The following is a 23,818-nucleotide window of genomic DNA, read 5'->3' on the forward strand; positions in this document are numbered from 1 at the left end:
TCCCACCAAGCCCGCGTAGGGCTGGTGTTCCTCCCTCTCGCTCCTCCTGTGGTTTCCCGTGCCACAGTTTGGGCCCTGCTTGCACTGGCCTCCGAAAATGTGTTGTGCCCTATAAGAGCCATGAGTTACCTATTCTTGCCCTCTTCACACAAATGTAGAGAGGTTTAATTATTGTTTATACAGCCCTTCTAGTACATTGGATCCCAGCTATTTTAGAAGTGTCAAGCGTTATCCATATTATGGATGCTCAGATTAGTTATCTTCCTTATCTCATCCCTGTGCATCAGTACAGAGGCATTTCAGGTGGGTTTTCAGAGACACAGCACAAAGCCCACCCTCCACTTAGGGACTCGTCTTGCTAACGTCCTTTACCTCCACTCCTCTGCACGTGGGTGTGGGCATGGGTGTGGGTAACACTTCTCTCTTGGCCTGTTACACGGAATAAATCCCTTTCTACTACACGGCCAAGATTCCCATCCACTCCCTTATATTAAAACCTAGACAGAGGATGTGAAATGTTACTCAGGAAATAGAGGTTGCTTTTAAAAGTCTGGCTAAATATGCTGTGCTCCGGATCTGATGCTGTACACAGCAAGCGAGGCGGACCTAAGGCCCCGCGAGACGGGCCTCAGCTCCGCCGCAGCCCTGCGCCTCGGCTCAAGCAGCGGCGACAAGCGTCGCCGCGCGCCGCTCCTCCACCTCCCCGCCGCGCTCGGCGCCGCTCTGGGCTCCCATCTCTATGGTGGGCGCCACTCTACCCCACTTCCTGTCCCGGCCTGCTCCCGCCGGCGGAAGTGCGCGTGCGGGGCCATGGCGGCGGTCGATATCCGAGGTAGGSGCGCTCGCTCGCTGTGTCTGGGGCTGTGCTTGTATGGGGTGTGTGCTTGGGGCTTCCTCCGCAGCTGTCCCCTCCGGTGCCCTCTGGGCCCTGCCTGCTCCCCGGGCTTAGCCGCGCCGCGCAGGAACTGTTTGGTGTGGGGAGCGCGGAGGAGCCGCGGCGGGAGAGTGCTGAGCGGCCTCGGCTTCCCTTGGCCCACGCGTTCCTCCGTGGGCTGAGTCGGGCAGGGGCTCAGGCCCTGGGGCAGAGCGCAGTGGGCCTCGCTAGCCTAGTGCCAGCGGCTCTGCTGCTGGAGGAGTCTGGTGTAATGGTTGACTGTCCTCGCCAGCTTGAGGTTTCTGCACTGCCTGCCACAAAGAGCATCTAAGCTATTAGAAGACAATGTGCAGGTGTGAAAGCTATAGAACTACATGCTTTATCAATACTTAGTTTGGGTAATTAAGTTCCTAGGTTTGTCTGTGTGTTTTCAGAACTCTGAACGAGGGAGTTCAGTAACCTTGTTAATGTGCCTACATTATGAGGAGGGACTGGGAGGAAAAATGTCTAAAAAGCAGTTTTGCTGGACATGAAACAGGCTAGGAGAGTGTGTGAGGGATCTCCTGGGAAAAACAAGCATTAATTATGGGATAACTAAGGTTGGTTTTACAGGCAGAATAAGGAGGTGTGAGAATGACATGGTAAGGTACAGTAACAATTAAGAAGGAAAACTTAAGTTGTGAAGTGTGGAGGAAAGTTGGAGATAGTGGAATGGTAGCATGAGACCAAAGCAGTGAGTTTGGCAGGTAATCTTAACAGTAGTCTCAGTAGATGTTATGAGGCTGTCTAAGCGTTAGAAAAGCCAAAAAGAAAGTTAAAGTAATTGAGAGGGGGAGAGAGAAGGATTTGGGTGAATATACAGTGGTATAAATGGAATGTTTTCAAGGCAGGGCTATATTTGAATCAAGTCTTAAAGATGACTGATGTCATACACAAAGTAGAGGTTAAATGACTGAAGAGTTGGGACTCTGAGAGAGAAAAGGGGATACAGGGGGGCATGAGAAAGTAAATTACACTTTTCATAAGAATGTCTGAATGGAATGACACCAAAAGCCTGTCTAGCAGAGTCTCAGATAATAGCCAAGAGCAGGTATTTAGGAAAAGGTCATGAGAGACAGGTTAAGTATAGATTGAGCCCTTCCTTGCTATGAACTTTCAGCTTTTCAGAAATCTGTACTTAAGGGAGTTCCTGTAACAAAAATTGCAGTTGGATCACTATGACTAATGGCTGATGATGAATTCATTTTTGGTTTTGCTTCCTCAGTGCTCTCTGAAAATAAGTGCCAAAGTTTCTATCTTATGTAAAGGTTCTATTTCTTTCTATTTAAACTTGAATTGACTGATTCTCTGCTAATCATTCCCTGCTAACCTTTCAGGTTTCCCTTCAGGACTTTACAGATCCTGTGTTGTAGCCTTTACCAGTTGTCCTTCTGCCCACTTCCCTAAGGTGAATTTTCTAGTCTATTTTCTTTTTTTTTTTTGAGAGGAAGCTGTTTCATATCTGATCATTCTGTAATCTTTCTCTATAGCGTCTTCTGCTTGAGGTTATAAGAAAATCAGATACTGATATACTGAGGATTTTGATAATGCCACAAAAGTTGTCTGCCTTTATTTTTCTTCATATTTTTACTTAATGATTCCTACAGTCCTGTTTGCTTTTTCTGACTGCTTTGTTTCAAACAGCTGTTTGCAGTGTTGGCAATTAATGGCAGGAGTGCTGTAAGCAATTATTAGCTGGTGGGAGAACCTCCTCTCTCAATCTCGTTCATTTAGGGTCTCTCAAAGTTTCTTATCTAAGGTAGTTCAATACACTTAGTAGAGTTTGAGTGTCAAAGCTTAGTGTTGGGCTACCCAATCTAGAAGTCCAGGTACAGCACGTTGTGTGGATTGCTTTCCTCTTATTTTTTTGCCATGGTTTGTTGGCTTATCTCCTTTGTGTTTGAATTGTCTTGCATGAGACATTCACGGTGGGTTGATAATACTGTCACAAGCACTTAAAGTGAATATGTGATGCAAATTCCACATAAATGCTTTGAACAAGGTGTTCTGGCACTAATAAATGGAAGTACTCCTTTCTCCCTAGGAACAAGAGGCATCGTGTCAGGTTTGTGGTTGGATTTGTTCTCCCTGCTTCCCCTTTTTCCAAGAGTATCTTAAGAGAAAAATCTTGCAAGTTTTAAAGGGAGTTATAATTATTTGCACTTACAAAATAACAGCTAAGGATAACTGAGTCTTAGAACCTAAGCTTTATATTCAGTTTTATGATATATTTATCAGTGTCTCTTTGGCATTGTGGGCTTAGCTGAGAGTGTCATCTTGAGAAATTTGTTTATTATTAGTCATACCAGTAAGAAATTTCTGTGTTTGAAATATGAAATGGGACTTTATCAGGGCAAGAATGTAAATTTGGGCTGTTTTTGTCTTTGCTGGGAAGGACAGCATGTCTTTTGGTTTTGAAAGGCATTTAGGGTAATATCAGTGCTACCGCAGCTTAAGTGTTTGATGGGTTTTGCTCCTGTGTTACTGAGATTTTCTTTTATAGATATGAGAGAATAGTCTATATGAAATAACGTGAATGCCTCTAGACATTTTTTTTCCATTTTATGGAAGAGCTAGATTGGCAGTTCTGAGATTGACAAGACAGAATGAGTTATTCATAGTTATTCTGCATTATTCCTGGTTTACTGAGCACCCAGTATCACTTTACTAGCTGTTCATAAAAGAAGCTGCTCATAATGTATGAGCTGACATTTTGCAACTGATCTTGCCATCCTTGAGCATGCAGAATTGCCACAAAATAAAATATTCACAGTGGAATGACAAGTGGGAGTTCTGGATATGCATATAATGCATGAACATAAGGGAGTGGTTCCTGTAAGAAAGCATTTCAGTTTTCTTGTTCTTTCTTCAAAAACTTGTGCTTCACTTGTGCTTAAAAAAATCTGAACAATATATGCCTTTGTTTTCTGCTTTCTCGGGTATTAGGAGTTCTATTTTTTTGCTATTGTAATTTAAATAGATGAATTTCAAGATACTTTTCAAGCTATCTGGTATGTCTTTGGTGTTAGCAGTGTTGTTGACTATAGAACCAATCGTTGACACTGGTTTCTTTGATCTGCATTTAACTTTGACTGTTYATGTGCATGAGGAACACAATTTTGCTGAAGTGTCCTAATTAAATCTAGGGATTTTAATTCAAATGTCCCTACATGTGTAGGAACTTATCTGGCATATAACAATTTGTATGTTATAGAGTATATTTCAAATTTGAATACTCACATGGTTAGGTTTCTGTAATACTCACCGAGATGTAAAATGAGTATTTTGCCATGGACAATTTAGAAAATTAATTGTAGAGTTGGGAATAGAATCTCTTATTCATAGCTGCTGGGAAACATTTGCCTGAAGATAGCATCTTTGTCTATGTCTTTTGGGGGCTTGTTTACTATGGATTTCACCCACATCAAACATAATCATCTTTGGAACATAACAATATCAGTTGCTGTTGTATCAGAGATATGTGTGTTAATGCTTCTAAGATACCATGTTATTAACAACTCCCTTAATTTGTTTCACTCGGTAATTTACTCATTGGCTTTAACAGAAGAAAAATCTTGCTTTAATTAATAGATCTTTGTAGTGTTTTACCTACTTTAAGTACCATGGTTTACAATTTGGAAACTGTAAGAAACAAACATGACCGGCCTTAGGTTTAGTGTAAGGTGTACCATTTCTCAGATTTTTTTTTTTTTCAGTAACTGATTGTAACTGACAGTTTAAGTTCAACTTTTCTACCAGCGAACTAGCTTTCAAAATGAACCATGTTTTAGATTGTCTTTCTACTCAGCTATTGCTATGGCTCATAATATAAACTGTATATAATAATACACATATGCACATACATAGTATTATGGTAATATTATACAGTTATTAGAGCTAGCTAATTTCCCCCCGCCCCCCACTTGCACGCACCCTGCTGGCGTTCTCATGACATAATGGTGTACCAGCAACTAGTAGTCAAGGAAAAAAAAGCATGATAACAGACTACACTGTTGTCTATCTACAACAGAGCTATAGTAAGTTAAAGGATATTGATTGTTACTTGACCTCTGTGAAGTGCATTTTTAAATAGAACTGGCTTGTGTGGGACTGTGTTCCACTTTGCTCCCATGCCATAAGAATTAACTAGTGCCTATTTACTTTTGGAGGTTTTCATACTGTTTCAGGCCATTTGGTACTCAAAGGAGGTTTCTCTTGCCAGATAATCTCTTGGGAATTTCCTGGGTTGACAGCTCCTGGATTCCAATATTAAACAATGGGAGTGTGTTGGACTATTTCTCAGAGCGAAGTAACCCATTCTATGACCGAACATGTAACAATGAAGTTGTCAAAATGCAGCGGATGACCTTGGACCATTTGAAGTAAGTTTTTAATTTGAAACTGCTTCCAGTGTAGTAGTGTTCTCTTTCCATCCACCCAGAGTCTTTGATGGTTGAATGGAAACATACTGGGAAGCTGCTTCTATTCTTTGTTTTTTAGCCCCACCCCTTGCCAGGAAATACAGCTTTTTTTATATTTGGATCTCTTCTACTTCCTCTAGTGCCATTTCAAGGAAATTATAGCCATGAAGTATTCTAGGTATATCTTGAGATTCCAGTAAATCACCTTTTAGATGCTCTCTGAACTCAAAAAGCTGTCTTCCTTCTTTCTTCTTCCCAGCTCAACAGAAATTGAATATTGATATGAATAATGTAGTTAAATGCTTTTCTTGTGATGAATGAGGTTTATGTTGGGGGATACTTTGGGTTCATAAACAACTGGTTTGTGATTCTCTATCCCGCTGGCTGTGTGCCATAATTAGTATGGGTATTTCTCCAAAGAGCTGGCTTTTTAGTATGAATAATATAAGTATTAAGTGTTATAAGTAAGCATCACAGATGGTTGTCTAGTGAGATTGCTCCATGTGCAGGTTAACTTTCTTTGCAGTTCCCCATCTGCTACACTGAGCGCAACTGAAGTGTGTTGAGAACTGTTTAAAGACTCAACAATATGACAGGGAGCGTGCAAGTTAGGCTAAATGCTCATTGGCAAAACTCCTTGTACTTGGATGTGGTTGCAGAGAGGCTTTCACATCACATGCATATACTGTGGTCCTTTGTTTCTGTATTTAAATAACAATCTACCATGATACAGATGTCATCTTTTTCACTATTCTTTTGCTAACCTGTCCTGCTTAAAAATTTTGTCAGGTTGTTTTAACTTCTTTTGTATATGCAGATAGGTATATGTCTATTTACTGCATGTTATAAAACAGCTTCCAAAGCATCTGAATTTTAACCCATTACTGTTGAGCCTTTTGTAGCTCTTTGCATCCCAGAGCTTTTACTTTGAGAGGAAGATATTTATTCTGATTGCTCCTCTTCCAGCCAAATGATTGGAGTGGAGTATATCCTTCTTCACGCTCAAGAGCCCATTCTCTTCATTATCCGAAAGCAGCAAAGGCAATCTCCAACACAAGGTAAGGTCGCTCGGTTTCTGTCAGTATTGAAAGGCTGGACAATTATTCTCTTTTATCTGTTTCTAACTTGTGTTAAAGCATTTATGGTTCTCATCTGGTCTGTCTTTATCTCAGATATAAATACACGGACATGAGGCTTTACATGGGAGGTAGGCGAAGATGCTCTGCCTCGTGGAGTGATGTCTAGGCTGCTAGTAGCAGGGATTGCCCTCTTGTGGTGAAATGTGAAGAGTGCAATGAAAAAGTGCTGCCATATATTTTGCTGTGGAAATTGGTAATAGCATTCGTGCCATGTCATATTGCTATGTTAGGCTATACAAGAGTTTTCAGTTTAAATTATTTAAGTAAGGCTAATTTTGTGATTGCTTGGGGCTGACGAGCTTAGTTTAATTCATGCTAATCATCTGAAGAGGCTAGGTTGGTAGGTTTGTATGTGGATTTTTTTTTTTTCTTTTTTAGAAAGCCATGATTTCCATTGGTTAGAGAAAGATACATTCGTGCCTCTGGTTGCAACCTGACTCTTTTTTTTTTTTAATTATTCTGTATTATTTCCACCTTCAGCTGTGGTTTGGTTAGGTTGCTGAGTAGGATCTCCTGAATAAAGGAAGGAGATCCTTGCAAGAAAAGACGACGTAATACTACAAAATGTTTGTGTTTTGGTTATTCATCTGAGACCTAAATATTTTAGAGACATCAGGGAATCCTGTGACACTCTGAGAAAGAGCATCACTGGTGTCAGTGATGGCATTTCCGAGTTCTGAATGGAATAACTTTGCTTTTTCTTCCCTTTGCATTCAGCTGGATTCAATGTCCCTTTTTTAGCCTTGAATTTACCTGTGTATGTGTGATTAATTAAAAAGAGCTACCACATTTCTATTGTAATTGGACTATATTCTGTATTTACTGTACATATGTGTAAAACACTAGGTTATTTCAGAATAAACCTTACAGGAATGAAAAGCAGGGTTAATGCTAGTTATTTCTTAACTTTCTGTGTAGTAACTTCAACTCTGTGTATGCGTTTTGCTCTTGTATAGGACTTTGGCTTGCCTAGCAATGCTGCTTATTTGCTCATGTCAGATAATGGCCTCTTTGTATTTTAGTTCCATATGGAAAAAGAGCATATATGACTGCTTCTTTGAATAGATTTTCCACTTGTTTTTAAGCAAAGGTTTTGAATCTAGCTTTTAAAAGGTGAGTATAGAAATACCATGCATCCTCTAGTTCCTGCTTTTGAAACTTTTTTTTATCCAGAGTAGAGTTCTGTTTTCCACAATAAAAATGTTTGTGCTTTTGCCGTAATACAGATGTTTGGTGGAACTTAGCTGGGACTTGTTCAGTAACACTTTTTCACTGTGGTCCTACAGTTTGGGCTAGATCTCTTACTTGTATCACTTAGTTCTCTGGCTCGAATTTTACCTGTATGTTTTGTTTTATCTTGATACAAATATTACTGTGTTTGAGACGGATTAAGTAGGGGATAGGAAGCTTGAAAACTTAGTAAGCTCAGCGCTGGTGTTGAGTACTTGGGTAGAATTGGTGTAGGTCTGTCTTATGATTTCAGTGTGTTTGGGGGGGGGGGAGACTTTCCCCCTCCCCTTTCAAATCTTAAGCCAAGAGTTTGCCTATTTGAAGTGGGTAAAATCTGTAGGTCCAAAGACAAAGGAGAGCTATCTGTCTAGGAAAGTATGCTGTGAGACGGTAAAGCTGCTGGTCTATGTCTATTAGTGGTTCTAATATGCACCCAGTTGTCTTGTTGTGTTAATTTAGGCAGGCATCCAAGTTTTATAAAATCCAAGTACTGGAGAAATTGGGTCCTGTCGGTAAAAGGGTTGAGATAGAATGTGTTAATGCAGATGGAGGAGTTGGAGCAAACGTATGCAGGGGTGGCAGCCATGGGGACATGAAGCTGGTATCATCAGTATAGTTCCTAAACTGAACAATGCTTGACAAAGTATTATGGAGACTTGTTCCTTTGCACAGCAGGTTTAACAAAGAATTTTTGATAAACCAATAGAAGCTGTCCCTAACCTGTTTTAGCAAATGGATTTGGGAAGTGGTTTGGTTCCCCCCCACACCCCAATCCTGTTAATTTAAACAGGATTTATTCTGTGTGCACTTTGCTGCCATTGGGCCTAGGATATCTAGTTAAGAGGACTTCACAAGTCAGAGAAACCTGAGCCCGGGAGAATGAGATCTTGACTTCTTACAGATTTCCACCGGTAGCAGAGACTGGTGGAACTACTTCCAGTGCAGTTCACTTGGCTCCTCTTGTGTAGCTCTGAAAATCCCAACTCTCATAAATTCAGCTATTTGCTTGCAACAGGACAGGAATTAAAGTTGATGCTTTTCTATCTCTAAAGCAGACCTAGGTTTTTTCCCCTTTATCTCTCCGTGGATAGAGTGCAACTAAAGTACCTTAAGGAAAGACATGGAAGAGAAACTTTTACTATGAGATGAATATTGGAATTCTTACTGTTACTACTGAAAATAAATAACAAATGTATGCTCTTCGGACAGAGACTTAAATTAATCCTGTACGCTTTCTTCCCCCTTCCGCAGTTATTCCATTGGCTGACTACTATATTATTGCTGGTGTGATTTATCAGGCACCTGACTTGGGGTCTGTCATTAACTCCAGAGTTGTAAGTGTTTTGTACATTTGGTATGTATCAGTCTGTAATAACTTAAAACAAACACTGCTAGTTAACATGGTAGGTATCCTATATGGAAGTGAAAGCTCTTGGGAGAGTGTGGTGCAGTGTGGCCCAAAAAGTAGGGCACTGATTGTGTGAGGATGAAGGGATCTGAACAGCTGAAATCAGACAATTGGCAGAACAATGTGAAGTTCAAATAATTATAAGAAAATTATTAAATGACATAAATGCATATGAAATAACAATGACATATTCAATATTCAATGAAGCTTGCTTTGGAATAATAGGTTAACCCGGTATTTCTCTTTAAATTGGATACTCAGATTTTTTGTTTTAGTTTCTTCTTGTGTCCTAGTGAAGTGCTGTTTCTTCTAAATTTTTCTCAGTTTAGAAAAGCACTTGATCTCATGAGATCCTGTTAAAAAGGTTACATTCTTGGTCCAAAACTAGCTACCTCAAGTTCCCTTCCCGGAACAAAAATGAGTATAGAATATAAGTTTTTAAATCTCTGCCTACAAGAATTTATACTGTACTTCTTCCTTAAATTCTGAATATTTCCTTATGTTGGCTTGTTCTGAAAGCTCACTGCAGTGCATGGAATTCAGTCTGCTTTTGAAGAAGCTATGTCCTACTGTCGCTATCACCCATCCAAAGGCTATTGGTGGCATTTCAAAGATCAAGAAGAACGAGGTACGATTCCCAGGCCCCCCCTTTGTGCTTTTGAGAGGGAGGGTAACGTGCATATAAAGGAAAAGCTTGATGGCAATGTGCTATAATGGTAAAGAGAAGGTTCACTGCTAGTGCCTGTTCTGTTTGAAGGGTAAGTTAGTGCTTCCCATGAGGTTGGAAGGAAACTCACTCTTGTGGGCTGGTGGGGATGAATGTTGAGGTGTGGGTGGGAGGTAAAAAAAAATGGTGAGTCCAATGTCAAAGTGTGGGACACTTCAACCCCTTGGGGACTCCAAGGACGTTTTTAGAAGCCAGATCAGTGTATCAGGAGGTAAAATTGTTCTTTATCTTCTACAAAGAAAGAACTGATGTCAAGGGGGAAATGGAGATTAAGTTTAGAGGGGAAACTAATGCCAACTTGTCACACAACAAAGAGCTAGTAAGAGAACAGAACTTCTTATACAGGTTTCTGTCACGTTTTTCTGTCACTTGCAGAGAAGGCTAAACCAAAAGCCAAGAAGAAAGAAGAACCAAGTTCTATTTTCCAAAGGCAACGGGTAGATGCTTTGCTTCTAGACCTGAGACAAAAGTTTCCACCTAGATTTGTTCAGGTATGACACTTATAAGCCACAGAATTATGTAACTTGGAACTTAAGACAGTCAAAAATACTTGAACAACTGAAACTGACAGTGCATGGGAATTTTCTGTGCTTTCTAGAACGGTGACACTGGTTAGATAATGGATTTTTGAAGGTGGAAGGCTTTGAGTAGAAGGTGGAATTCCCCTCTAATTGTGAGAGTTAAGACCTTGGCAAAACAGTGATGGCAAATTTTACTATATAAATTCCTCATCTAAGTTTAGATCATCTATACTTGTCAGCTACTGGATTTTGCTGCTGCTGCCGGTTTCCTGCTTTGTGAGCTGAATGAAACCAACACAGCTATTGTGTTCTAGGTACCGCATTGTTGTGGAGGCTTATTAATTAGCTTGGACATCCTCAGCATTCTGTGAGGTGGTTGTGACTACCTCTGCGTCGTCTCTAGCAGCTTTCTGTTCTACCAGGTCCTCTGCTGGGGAGCAAAAGAAAACATTTGCAGCAGCTCACAAAACCCTTTATTCTTCAGAGATTAGGAAASACTGGCTAACTGAGCACTTTTTCCAGTAGTTCCTTTCAGTTGTCAGAGGAAAACTGCATGTTTTTTTTAAAAAAAAAGTTATCTGGATTTTCTTTAAAATGTATTTAGTGATCAACCAACAGCCTTCCCTTCTACCTCAACTCCTGTGTACAATAGCACATTGCCTGCTATGTATACTGAAGTGAATACAAGGGAGAGTTAAGAATTATGACTTTGGTTCTTCTGATGGTTGTTTTTTTTGTTTGCTTGTTTCCCACAGCAAAAGCCTGGAGAAAAGCCCATCCCAGGTAAAACTCTCTTATTATCAAAAGATTTTAAAAATAAGCTATATATTGCTGTGTTTTTCAGTTCCCCATGAGCTCCTTTCTGCTGCTACTGAGGTGGTAGATCTGGTACTGCCTAGTTGTGCAAGGTGCTAGATAGGAGCAGAGGTCAGTGTGGTGACCAACATGAAGTTGAAAAATGTATACTTTAATTCCCTACCCAGGAGATGTCTTGCCCTTTCCATCTGTAAAAACTGTATTGCCTGAAGGTCCAAGTGCAAGGAATGCTCTTTGAAAGCAGGAGGGGGAAAGGGTGCAAGAGGCAATGATTAGGTCAGTCCTGCATCCTAGTGACTTTGCCTGGTGCTACAAGCTCGGGAAAGCATGTGAAAGCTTTAAGTTGCTTCTAAGCAACCTTGAAACAGGAAAAGACTAAACTACCTTTTCAGTGCATTCCACTCTTTAACTAACTGTATATGGTTAGAGTATGAGTTTAGGTATGACTTTAGTCCTTAGTTGTTCTTAGAGGTAGTAATTAATGTTACCCCTCTGAAATCAACAAGACTTTCTAAATAGCCTGGCCAGTATTTTAGAACTCAAAATTGGAGGTATAACTTCTTTGTTTTACTCTTACTTCTTAAGTGGATCAAATCAAGAAGGAGCCAGAACCAGCCCCTGAAGCTATCAAGCCAGAGGAGAAAGAGACTGTAAAGAATGCTCAGCAGAGTGCTGGCACTAAAGGACCTCCTGAAAAACGAATGAGACTCCAGTGAAGGAAATTGTTACACATCTGGATTAGTCAGTACCTGAAAGTCTACAGGAGATTCTTTCTCCCTTTCCTTAATATTTAAGCTATTCACCAAGACTGTGAAAATTCAGGGATTGAAGTCCCTGTAACAGCTTTTTCTGTAGAAATCTATTGTAGAAATGTCAATGGCAAGATGAGCTGCTTCAAAGAAAGTGTTTTCGGTTTTCATTCTGTTTTGCAAGTTGGCTTCTGAGAATAGTTTTTACATTGAGGTATATTTTTGCAGCCTCCTGAAATCCTTATAATCCCTTGTGTCTTGGTTTCTTATGTAAAAGAAAAACTTTTATTTAAAAAAAACTTTTTCTTGGTGAATCATATCCTGGGTGCTAGGTTGCCTTTCTTAAATACTTACGTACTTTGCTAGTGAATATGCCATATGTGCTGGCAGCAGTCTTTTACTTGGATATCAGAATATGTCATATGCTATTTTGAGGAAGGCAAGTTCAACTAAAGGATTTAGGCTGTCTGATATAAATTGCYGTGCCTTTAGTGTGTTTGGGATACAGATTGAAGATTTGGTAACTGGAGGCTCAAATCCATGTAATTAGATGTCAAACTGCCCCAAGGTTCTAAATGTTCTCTTTTTACTTAAAGATAAATGACAGCCAAGCTGTTCTCTTATAATAAAAATCTAGTGATTGTCAAAGAGATATATGATGACATAAAAAAGGCTAAAATATCTTGCTGTTATACACTCACAATGTCTACATTTTTCTTTCACTGTAACTCGGATGTCTCAATTACATACTGTTTCCTCTGTGCTTCTAGCACCTTCTTGCTTCATCTAATCACCTTGATTAGTTGTCTGCCTTTTAGCCCTGAGGAGGCAGGAAGGGGAAGAGAAGCATCATAGCAAATATGCAAAGTATATAGCTGTCAGTGATGTTTATGCAAGGCACTCTTTGGCTTGCAGAGAATTTAGATATCATCAATTGCTAAGAAGCGACTATTGGCTTGTTTTGTTTTTTTATGTAGAAGTAGTGGAGCCATCCTTGAAACGGTTTTCTTCTCCCCACCCCTGGCCCCCAAACTGTTGCTTACTTTGTTGCTTACTTTGTAATATCCTCTAGTAAATTTTAGAGTGAGAAAAAAGGATTCTAAATAGCAGGCAAATATAAATAAGAAAGAAGACTAAAATATAGTCAGGCTGCTGTGTCAAATTTATCTGGAGGTTATAGGAGGGATTTTCACCTACTTTAGTAGCTGATGAAGAGCTCTGACTGGGTAGCTATTGAATAAAGGAAAGACCTATGTAACTTTTGTCCTGTAATCCAAGGCTGTAACAAATATGTAGATAAGCAAATGGAAGAAAAAAAAAGGGGGGGGGGGAGGCAAAAAAAAAAAAAGCAAAGTTGGAGCAACTATTTCTCCAAATGTTGACGGAAGTGGATAATAAGCTAGTGTGAAGTCCTGAATCAAGTGAAGATATAGAGACCAGTTATTCTGGAATGCTCAAAACAAGTTGGAGATATTCAAGATATTCAACCTTGAATAATTACAATGTAGTATGAATACACTTGGAACAAAAGGTTATGCCTCCTTTCCTGTATTAAAGGACTTCCCATGAGAACAAAGGGCCCAAGAAGCACCATAAACTGTGACGCTGGGTTGCTGAATTATGACCGAACCTCAGCAAGGAATGGGACTGGTTAACCGGAGCTCTAAGATTTCAGTGGCACAATGCCGAGTCGGAAATGTACCACTTACAAATGCCTAGTTTGAGTACTATTTTGTTTGAGGAAACTTGTTTACAGTCATATGTAGCCATAGCAGGTCTACAAAGTCAAACATGCATTAGTAACCTTTAAGGGGTGTGGAGTTTGGGGGGGGGGGGGTTTGTTTTTAGTGAGCTTCAGGTAATGTCCCTTTTCTTATGTTTGTTTTATGATAGTTTTTAATTGCCAGGCCAAACTATTTTATCCATAGGAGTCATACGTTTTTTGAGTAAACACCATGAGCAGTGCTCAGGTAATAAGAAACTATTCAGTACTTTTTTTTCTCTCTTAATAGTTCGGTATTTGGTCCTGAGCTGCTACCTCTGTGTTCAAAACCTGTTCTGAAAATAAGAAATTAATTTCTTCCTCAGTCTCTTGTTTGGTATTCATCATCTTCTAGAATCTGATTCATTTCAGCCATTAACACCAATAAACACTCCAAAATACAGAGATTATCCACATCTTACAAAAATGGAGATAGTGTGGATTATGGATGGGGGTGGGGAATTTGTCCAGTAGGACAGGATCTGGTGTTATGCTGCTGATCTCTCAACAATTGGAAGGCTTCAATTATTTCTGCAAGGGCAGTGGTTATTAGCCTGTAGTCCACAGCGTGAGAGTGCTGGATCTATCACTCTTTCCTAAAAACTCAACAGATGGTAAGTGAGAAAAGTAAAGCAATTGCTGGTAGGATTCAGTTCTGCAGGAACTTCGCCCCTCTCTGAAAATTTTAGGGGACTGTCAGATGAAAAAACCTTTGGGGGGGGGGAAGGTGGATTGTGTGAAAGCCAGTTAAATGTGCTAAACAAATGTTTCTGTTGTTGAGTAGCTACAGACTGATGTGATCTATCTTCCCTGCTCTATTGTATGGTTAGCCATTTTTCTTCCAACCTGTTCTTTGCCATATAATGGGAATCATTCCCCCCCCCCCCCCCCAAAATCCTGTCTACTCCTTACCTGATCAGAGTACAGAAGTGGAAGGCTCTGCTAATCTGAACACAACTGTGTAGTCTTGTTGATGTGACCTTGATGCTGAAGGACTTGCTGTAGGTGCTCAGCACTGTGTTATGAACTGTTATGTTGACACATCTTTTTTAAAAAAAAAGAAAGCCATGAATTCAGTGATAGGACCCAAATTCTTTCTCCTAGTCCTAATTATATGGTTATGCATAAATTAACGGGGGGGAGGGGGGAGGCAGTAGGCAACTTCTGGGAGTAGGGCATATGATATCTTGAGTGAGTTGGCAGAGTGATTTAGTAGGGGCTCTTTTATAGCCTAAGTCAGGAATGGTCACAGAGCAGAAGCGTGAATTTAAAAATAGCACTACAGACACTGTACACAAAAAAGATAATGTAATAGGATTTTTCTATTATAGCTATTGTGTCCTGAGTTGAATTTATTTCAAAAGACAATCTGACACAGTTCAAGGCTCTGGAATGCAAAAGAGATATGTGAAAAGTAGCAGTGGAAAATTATTCAAAAACTTAAAAGTACAGATGAGAGAATTTATAGGAAAAAAGTTTCTAAAGCTTTAAAATTAAAATTAGTAAGAAAAGCAGTAAATCTAAGCCTAATACAGCCTTTGAGTTCACTCGCTGTTAGCCAAAACAATAATGAACAGCTTCAAACAATACGCAGCTATGGATATATAGGAAGATGTCAAAACATCAATGATGATCCACATATATGTTGGAGGTTTGTGGTCATTGTGCCACACTTACTGTTCCTGATCTAAAGCAACTGATTTTCATTTAGCTGTGTAAAGGCTACAGWAGGGATAGATTTGTTAGTGTGGTATTCTTTTAGCCTGTGTTGTGATAAGCATCTTCAATAACTGAATAAACTTTGTCAAATGAAAAATACCAGATTTTTGTAGAACCTTCTAGAAAATAATTTATTTTTTTAATGGGGAATTATTTGAAGAACATTATCTGAAACCATAACCTAGTAACAGAAGCAGGCATCCCCCGTCATCTTAAGTCTAAACTACTGTATTATGAGGTGGGTTCTACCAACACTGGCCGCTCTTACCAAGAATGAGCAACGTGCAGGCTCTGAAGCCCACTCTGACAAGTGTAGCTAACCTCTGCAGCAGCTGATTACACCTGCCCTCCAGCTGGCTCAAGGAACCTGCCCCATTAGGGGTCCTGAGGGAGGAAGCAGCAGAGGGAGGCCCTGAGCCTCCAGCTCTGCTCTCATTGCTCAGCCTCCTGAGGGACGGTGCCTGTCTGAGCCTGTCCGAAATGCATGTCGCTGCTTGTGCCTGCGTGATGGTCACTGCTCAGAAACTGATGCCCAAGGACAGGCAGAAGAGGATCTCTGTGATGGAGGGGGGCACCTCTTGCAACTGAGAAAGGTGAGGGCTGTGGCGAGTTGGATTCTGGCCAAGAAATGTTTTGGGTGCTGAAAAGAAAATTGTGGAGAGTTCCCAAGAGATAACAGCTGTGGGTATGCCAAATCCTGGCACAACATGCCAAAAAGCCAGTGTGCATAGCTGTACTGTACAGGACATGCTGTCTTACCACAGTCCAGATCACTTTCTTATAGATGTATCTTGATGGAGCCGTTTCCTAAAATAGAGACGGCAGCCAAGCAGGAAGTGCACCTGAAACCTCCCTCTTCTCCCTGCTCTGCAGTGCGAATGTTTAGAAAGGTCATGAGGTAGGAAAGCTGCTGTTGCACTGGTGATGTCTGTGCTTGGGGTACATTGATAAAGATATGTAGCAACTGTGGCATAAATAGGCTTTATGCTTTTATACTTTTTTGTATTAGTTTGTATCTGCACTATTATACATAACATGACCAAGTTCATCCCTACTTCTACTCTACTTTTGATTTGTTTTATTTTATAGCTGTGCCCCTACCTGTAGTAAGGCACCTACTAAGAAAGGCAAGGGGAAGCATTGTGTTCTCATATCCAGCATTTCTGTATTTTTTCAGTTTGGACCCTAAGCTTTTTCCAAATATTCTTTTGGTCTGAAATTCTCTATTCCTRATGTCCAGTCACAAATGATCTTTTAAGAAACAAAAAAGTGACCAGAACAAAAGCCAACCTTTGAGCTATTAACACAGACTTTTTTCTTCCTGTGGTCTAACCAAGTGATCTGTTTGCTCAGCATAAACATCAATGACTAGAAGTGTGAAGCTCAGTGAGGGCCCCTCCTCACTGAGCGCTCTTACGCTCAGCAGGAGAAATACCCATTAATTTTAAAATGAAGAATACTAAAAGCTGTGTGCATGCTTGCGTTAGGCAAATTTTGTCCTCCCCACGAGAGCTAGGGGGATGCCCTGCAGCGCCATCCCTGGCGGGTGCAGGGGACACCCCCCTCGGGCAGTGGGGTGCCGTTTCGGCAGGGGGTGGGTGAGGGAGGCTGCGGCGCAGCCGCCCTTGCGGCGGGGGGGCCGGGTCTCTGCACCGCGGGGTGGGCGGGCGCCGTGGGGCGGGCAGGGCCCATTCTGACTCCAGGTGGTCACAAAGCAGGGTGCGGCGCAGCGCCGTGGGGCGCCCGGCAGTGCGCGGCCATGGGGGTGCTGCTGCGGCTGCTGGTGCTGCTGGGCCTGGCGGGGAGCCCTGCCGCCCAGGAAGATGCGCCCGGGTCGCTGCGCATCGCCGCCACGGAGGTGACGGTGCCACGGCGCCTGAGCTCCCGGGCCACCCAGGACCCTCTGGCCCTCTCCTACCGGCTGGAGATGGAGGGGCGGCTGCGGGTCCTGCACCTGCGGCCCCGGAGGGGGCTGGTCTCCCAGTCCTTCACCTTGGTCAGCTATGGGGTGGATGGGACCCGCTGGGATGACCAGCCCTTCGTGCCGGAGGACTGCCTCTACCAGGGTGAGGTGCAGGGCAGCCCTGGCTCCCTGGTGGCCCTCAGCACCTGCTGGGGAGGGCTCCACGGGGTGCTGTGGGTGGAGGACAGCACCTATGAGATCGAGCCCGTCCCTGATGATCCAGACTTTCGGCATGTCCTCTACCGCATGGAGGAGGCTGCTGATCATACAGGTCCCACTTGCGGACTGACTCAGCAGGAGCTGCAGCACCAAAAGACCTTGTTGCCCCAGCTCCAGGTTGCCTGGGTGGAGGAGGAGGACACGCTGCAGGGATGGTGGACGCACATCAGGTATGTGAAGCTCGTGGTGGTTGTGGACCAAGTGCGGTTTGTGAAGTCAGGTGGGAATGAATCTGAAGTCTTCAGGCAAATCATGAACATCATCAATATTGGGGACTCTCTGTATGATCAGCTTTCTGTTCAGCTGTATCTTTTGGGGCTGGAGATCTGGACCAAAGGTAATCTTATAAATATTACTAACTCTGTAGGCAAGACACTTACAGACTTTAACAAATGGAAAAAGACAAATCTGTCTCCACGGATGCGCCATGATGCTGCTCACTTATTTGCATTTCAGAGCTTTGGAAAGGCTTTGGGATTGGCATATCTGTCGTCCATATGTGATGACCAGTGGTCATCAGCAGTTGAGTCCTTCACTGACAGGAAATTGTCTGGATTTATTGTCACATTTACCCATGAGCTGGGCCATATTCTTGGGATGCAGCATGATGAAGCAAGTTGTAAATGTAGACGGAAGAAATGCATTATGTATGAAAGTGAGGTCCACACTGATTCATTCAGTGACTGCAGTTACAGATACTACTTTGATTTGCTTGGGAGTGGTGCAGGCTGTTTGCGTCAACCACCAGCACCTGGCAGTTTCTACGCCATGAAGCATGAATATTGCGGGAATGAGGTAGTAGAAAATGGAGAGCAATGTGACTGTGGCTCAGAATCAAACTGCAGAAGGGACCCTTGTTGCCACCCTAACTGTACATTTACTCAAGGTTCAGTYTGTGCATCTGGAGAATGCTGCAAGGGCTGTCAGGTCCTTCCAGCAGGAACACTCTGCAGAACAAGTACTGGTGACTGTGACCTGCCAGAGTATTGCAATGGGACTTCCCCCTGGTGCCAGCCAGATGTGTACCTGCAAGATGGAGCCCAATGCAAGGATGGTGCCTATTGCTATCAAGGAAAATGTTCTTCCCACAGCAAACAATGCAAGCATCTCTTTGGCAAAAAAGCCAGGGCTGCTCCTTCGGATTGCTTCAGAACACTAAATACTCGAGGTGACCGGTTTGGAAATTGTGGTATTCAAAACAATATTCGATTTATAAAATGCAAAATTGAGGATATCTTTTGTGGTAGGATCCAGTGTGAAAACATACACAAATTGCCATATTTACGCAACCACATAACCATAATCCAAACCCCTGTTGGAGATAAAAATTGTTGGGGTATTGACTATCATGTAGGGATGCCTACAGCTGACACGGGGGCTGTGAATGATGGCACGCCATGTGGTAGTGATATGCTTTGTATCAACAGGACATGTACCAATGTCTCAYTGCTGAACTATGACTGTAATGTGACAAAGTGCCACAACAGAGGAGTGTGCAACAATCGTAAGAACTGTCACTGCGAGTATGGCTGGGCTCCTCCATATTGCGAACTGGAAGGACTTGGAGGTAGCATTGACAGTGGACCTCCTCCAGCCAGGGAGATTTTTCATAGAGCAAAAATAGGAATAACAGTCCTTGGCCTTGTTGTTCTCTGTGTCCTCGGAGCTACCCTTATCTTATGTTATAAACGGGAAATAGCAGGATGGTTTAGGAGGATAACAGCTCGATTCCACAGCAAAAGCCCAGCATTTGCTCCAAATGCTGGAAATCCTGGCAGTTCCTAAAAGAGAACACCTGCTAGTGAGTCCAAGTCCATCACAGAGCACTTACTGAAAGGCCAGCAAGCAGTAGCTTTGGACGCTCAAGAAAGAATTGCCAGTAGCCCTTGAGCCAAGCCAGCTGCTAATTCATCAAAATGATTCAACACATTCTGAATAGTTGTACTCTCATGAAACATCATCAAATACAGGGTAAATGTTATCTTTATTTTAAGATAATAAATGTAGGCAGTAAGGTATGCTGTTCTTTTCTTTTCACCCTGAGCTCTTAAACTGAGGTATCTGGGCAAACAGTAGGTGTGGCTTTACGCTCCATGTATCTCAACAGTTTAGAAATGCGAACTTTTTAAAACAGGTGTGAATAAATTAAGTATTTTGATCCAGTTCATCCAAGTGTCCCTCCATTTCACAGTGAGAGATGTTTGTGAGCATCTTGCTTCTGTCATTCAGTAATAACCAAAGAGAGAAAAAAGTTGCTGTAGCAGTCTTTATTTAATTCACATCAGTGATACATAGGCAGGCAAGAAACAGCTATTCCAGTGAGAGACAGGTATCTATGGCATAAACCCTTCCAAAGGTTTCCACAGAGTAGTGTTTCAAGGGGAGGTAGACTTTAGGAACAGGTTGTTCACTTTGTGAGATGGTAGAGAAGTACTATCCAAAGCAAGCTGGTGGATGCTGTGTTTCTGAACTGTAAGAAGTACCTCAAAAGTTTAGTGATATCAAACCTCACATTTCACAAGAACAAGTTGTCTTTCTTTTGTGGAAACCTTTCAATACCCTTCTTGGGTTCTTCTAAAAGTGCTACATATTTTACTGTTGCTACGAGAAGCTGTCTGTGAAGCTGCACATTTAACTGGAAGCAGAAACATAACTGCTGGGACCTAAAATATGTGGAACTATGCTGCAAATCTCCCATACCGATAATTCTTTCTATATTTGATAGATTTTTTTATCAAACCATCTTGGGGTTTCTCTTGCTTTACTACGCAATTTCTTTGTAAGCTGTTACTGAATGTGTCCTTGCAGACAGGGAGTGTCTGCAAGAACAGAGTGGTAAGGAAGCATTGTAACTTTAATTTTTTCAACAAGGGATAAAACTTGTCTAAATTATACAGAAGCATGAAGGATCTAGAGATAACATTCAGTAAGTATTATTTTTATTATTATAGCAGTGTCAAGATCCCTTGACCAAATCAACATAAAGAGGAATCTGTAGTCTAGACTTAAGCAAAAACTTTGTCTTAAAGGACTGGGATTTCTGGATTCAGGGCTATAATGCATGTCTGCTGCGAAAAAAGAAAATTATTCTTATCTGGAAAGCAAAGACAGTATTTTTAGCAGGCATTCTGTAAAGGCAGGATAAGTACCACATTTGTAACATTTGGGAAGAAAGATGCTGGTGGCTCTAGAAATTATGATGGTAAACTCTTGCAGCCTCTCAAATGCGACATTTGTGTTTTTTTTTTTTTCTCTATGTTTTATAAAATGATTGTGTTTTGCATCCAAAAAGGGCTGCTTACATTATGATTGGATATGAAATGTAAAGAATATGATTTACAACTTGTCATGACTTTTGTCTAAAGCAAGTGGGTCCTTAAACGGTTATCTATTTTTGTCTGGTGAACAGAGGTAACACATTGTTTGTTGAGCATGCCACACTGGTTATCTTGATACAACATGGATGGTTCTGATTAGATGAAGAAAACTTAATCCTGCGTTTATGTCAAAAGACAAGGTAAACAACCTTAGGCTGATACCCCAAATTTATGTCTTACAACCAGAGACTCATTTGGGGGGGGAGGGGGGAAATCTCTCTTTTCCCAGAAAGTAACTATCTTATCCCTTGCTTCTTGCACCTGGAATATGTGACAAACAAGGGGGATGTGGATTAAGTGAAGATGTAGATAAAAGTGACACAAGCACTTCACCCAGCACCTTCTAACTAGCTATAGACAACTTTTAAGTGCTAGCAGATTTTTTTTTTATTTTGCCTTTTTAAACACACAAACATCAGTGGCAGAAGTCTTAGTGTGTCACCTTGACACCCTGCTGTTGTTGGCTACTAGTATAAGTACTGAGTATATGAGTATTGCAGAGTATAGACCCATGCTGAGATCTAAGAAACTGAGATCTATGCAGACAGATTGCTCTTATTTACAGACACGCAATACTACTGAAGAGACAGAAGTGTAATAAAAGTAGAATTTAGGCTAGAAAGCTTATTTGCCAATGCAGTTTTCAAAGAGACAAAGCAATCAAGTGCTGTTCCTTGTTTCCATTTTCTCTGTTTAAAGTTTGATCTAAAAGACATTATTGTTAAATGGGAGGCTTTCAGCAGGCTTTGGACAGGATTGTTACTGTACACCTTCTTCTATTTCTGCTTAGTCCATATAAGCTAAGTCAAACGTAAGTCCAACAAACCTAGTCTATGTTTCCTAAAATGTGTGGGCTCACTCGCTAAGATTTTGTCCTTGGAAAAAGTTGTTGCTGATGATTTCAGCACAGCAATGAATAACTTGATATTTCTGGTGGTTTGCTAGAGATGTCCTACTACTCTGTTGCGGTATGAGGGTGCAAGTCTAAGTTCAGTCCTAATCTTTGCAGTTTTCACCCTTCCCCCCCCCCCCTCCGGTTTCAAATGCCATTTTAAATGGATGTGAGAAGCCAGGACCATAACTTCTTTATTTAAATAGGTGTCCTGTTTTTTTCTGATCTGGCAAGTATTAGAGCCAATGAAAGCTGCTGAGTGCTGGACACTTAAAAATCTAGTCCCTTGTTTAGGTGCTTACTTAGAGACTTGGACGCCTAAATTCAGCCTGAAGTAAACCATTGCCCATGTCAACTCTCAAAAAAGGCACAGATATGGTAATTTTACCTGGAAGGATCCTCTTGGTTCAGCAGTCCCTTCTGGTTAATTCCAAAAATGATACGCCAGTCTATACCTTGACCAGATGTCATATCCCTTGCCCCTCACCCAGAGTTACCATGCCGAGATTCAGGGCAAGCTTTGACTAGAAGTCATTCCTCTTCCCTACATATTATTCAGTGTGAGTCTTGAACTTTCAGCTTGATCACTGTCTAGTCCCTCCTCCTAGAACCGGGCCAATGTCTGAGCTGCTTGGACACGGAAGAGGCAGCCTGAAAATGCTGCTGCCTCATTTCCCAGAAGGGGAGGTCAGTCTATAAGTCTATTATAGTCTATATAGAGGTCAGTCTATTATATGAAACAATGCTGGAGGAAATTGTCTGATGGTGAAGGTGTGTGAAATGGTCTGTACCAGAACAGCAGGGTATTAACTCTAAGCAGACATTTATGTGTAGAGAGCTAGTAGTGGTAGGTGAAGCCAGGAGCTGGCCAGGAGTAAGTTAAAATGATTTACCTGTGTTTCTTGTTTGAAATCTCTTCCTGACTAAACAAGACTTTTACAGAACCTGTTAATAATGCAGTCATCTTCAGATCGGCAGACACCATATTTTTTTGGTTCTGAACTAAGACTGTGATCTTCAAAATACATCCAAACTGCTGCTAAGGAACTGTATGTGTCTTCAAAGAGTTTGCCAAGTACCGCATTAGCAGAATCTGAATCAGGAGAAAACATAGAACAATTATGATGGCCACTGTACAAGTTTCATTTTACAGTGTTCTTCACCATTATCAAAAAACAAAGCTTTCTGGAGACAATGAGAATTGCAGTATGGATGTCTAGCAGATATGTATTCCAGGACTGCATAATTGTGCAAACTGGACTGAAACAGGTGAGAAAACTTGTGCTTAATGATTCAAGAAGTCCTCCTGAGATGCAGAAGTCATGGTTTTGCTTGTCACTGCAGGTATAATGGGGGCTCAGATGTCAGTCTTTCACATCCTGGGCAGGCGTTTTAACACGTTGTATAGCATTAAGCATTAATGCTGTAGCATTAAGGCAAGTGGCATGATTCTTTTGTAACCCAGAGCATCCAGCAGGGGCCTCTCCCTGTTAAATTCAGGGAGTGCGCACAATCTTGGAATGAATTGATTGAAATGATTGATATTCCTTACTGTAATACACAGAATGAATGCTTTATAATAGACATTATACCATGTTATGTTAGAAAGTCTGTTTGCAGAACAAACAAACTAGTAGCGTACCACCGAAGACCAGAGCACCCAGTCTTCATTTTCTTCACTAAAATTCCCGGGGCATACAGACACCGCTGTCCTAATAGCGCCAAGCAACTAGGTGATTAAGTGGCACCGGGACCTACTCGCTGTTTCCTGCCTTTATTTATCCGTATTGCCGTTCTTGCGGCATGTGCTGAAGCAGAATCTTAACAAAATCGCTAGAGATAAATTTTTGTCTTATAAATAAAATATACATTTTTCCCCCGATGATTGCTTGGTTCAGGACCCGCCTGGTAGGTAGGAGGCGGTAGCGGGAGGCCCTCCGCTCCTCCCGCCACCCCGCCCCC

At 41.6% G+C, this 23,818-nt stretch overlaps 3 protein-coding genes across 3 annotated transcripts in view; all 3 read left to right on the plus strand.

Annotated features, from left to right (window-relative positions):
* The first annotated feature begins 753 nt into the window (after positions 1-753).
* Positions 754-14,011, plus strand: MED6 (mediator complex subunit 6). Its single transcript, XM_026060993.1, has 8 exons — positions 754-832; positions 5,136-5,295; positions 6,301-6,392; positions 8,955-9,037; positions 9,631-9,739; positions 10,214-10,329; positions 11,115-11,142; positions 11,761-14,011. The coding sequence occupies exons 1-8, from the start codon at positions 811-813 to the stop codon at positions 11,889-11,891; spliced, it is 741 nt and encodes a 246-aa protein (XP_025916778.1). The 5' UTR covers positions 754-810; the 3' UTR covers positions 11,892-14,011.
* The window catches only part of SYNJ2BP (synaptojanin 2 binding protein), a 31,868-nt gene continuing 8,829 nt past the window's right edge, over positions 780-23,818 (plus strand). Inside the window, exon 1 of the mRNA XM_026060997.1 lies at positions 780-832. Coding sequence (XP_025916782.1) covers positions 811-832 — 22 coding nt within the window. The 5' untranslated portion in view covers positions 780-810. The remainder of the gene's footprint in view (positions 833-23,818) is intronic.
* The window catches only part of LOC112963683 (disintegrin and metalloproteinase domain-containing protein 20-like), a 10,527-nt gene continuing 3,873 nt past the window's right edge, over positions 17,165-23,818 (plus strand). The window contains exon 1 of the mRNA XM_026060994.1: positions 17,165-17,757. Within this exon, the coding sequence (XP_025916779.1) occupies positions 17,165-17,757 (593 nt within the window). The remainder of the gene's footprint in view (positions 17,758-23,818) is intronic.

Source organism: Apteryx rowi, unplaced genomic scaffold, assembly GCF_003343035.1.
Source record: "Apteryx rowi isolate R43461 unplaced genomic scaffold, aptRow1 scaffold_173, whole genome shotgun sequence".
In the NCBI taxonomy this organism is placed as follows: Eukaryota; Metazoa; Chordata; class Aves; order Apterygiformes; family Apterygidae; genus Apteryx; species Apteryx rowi.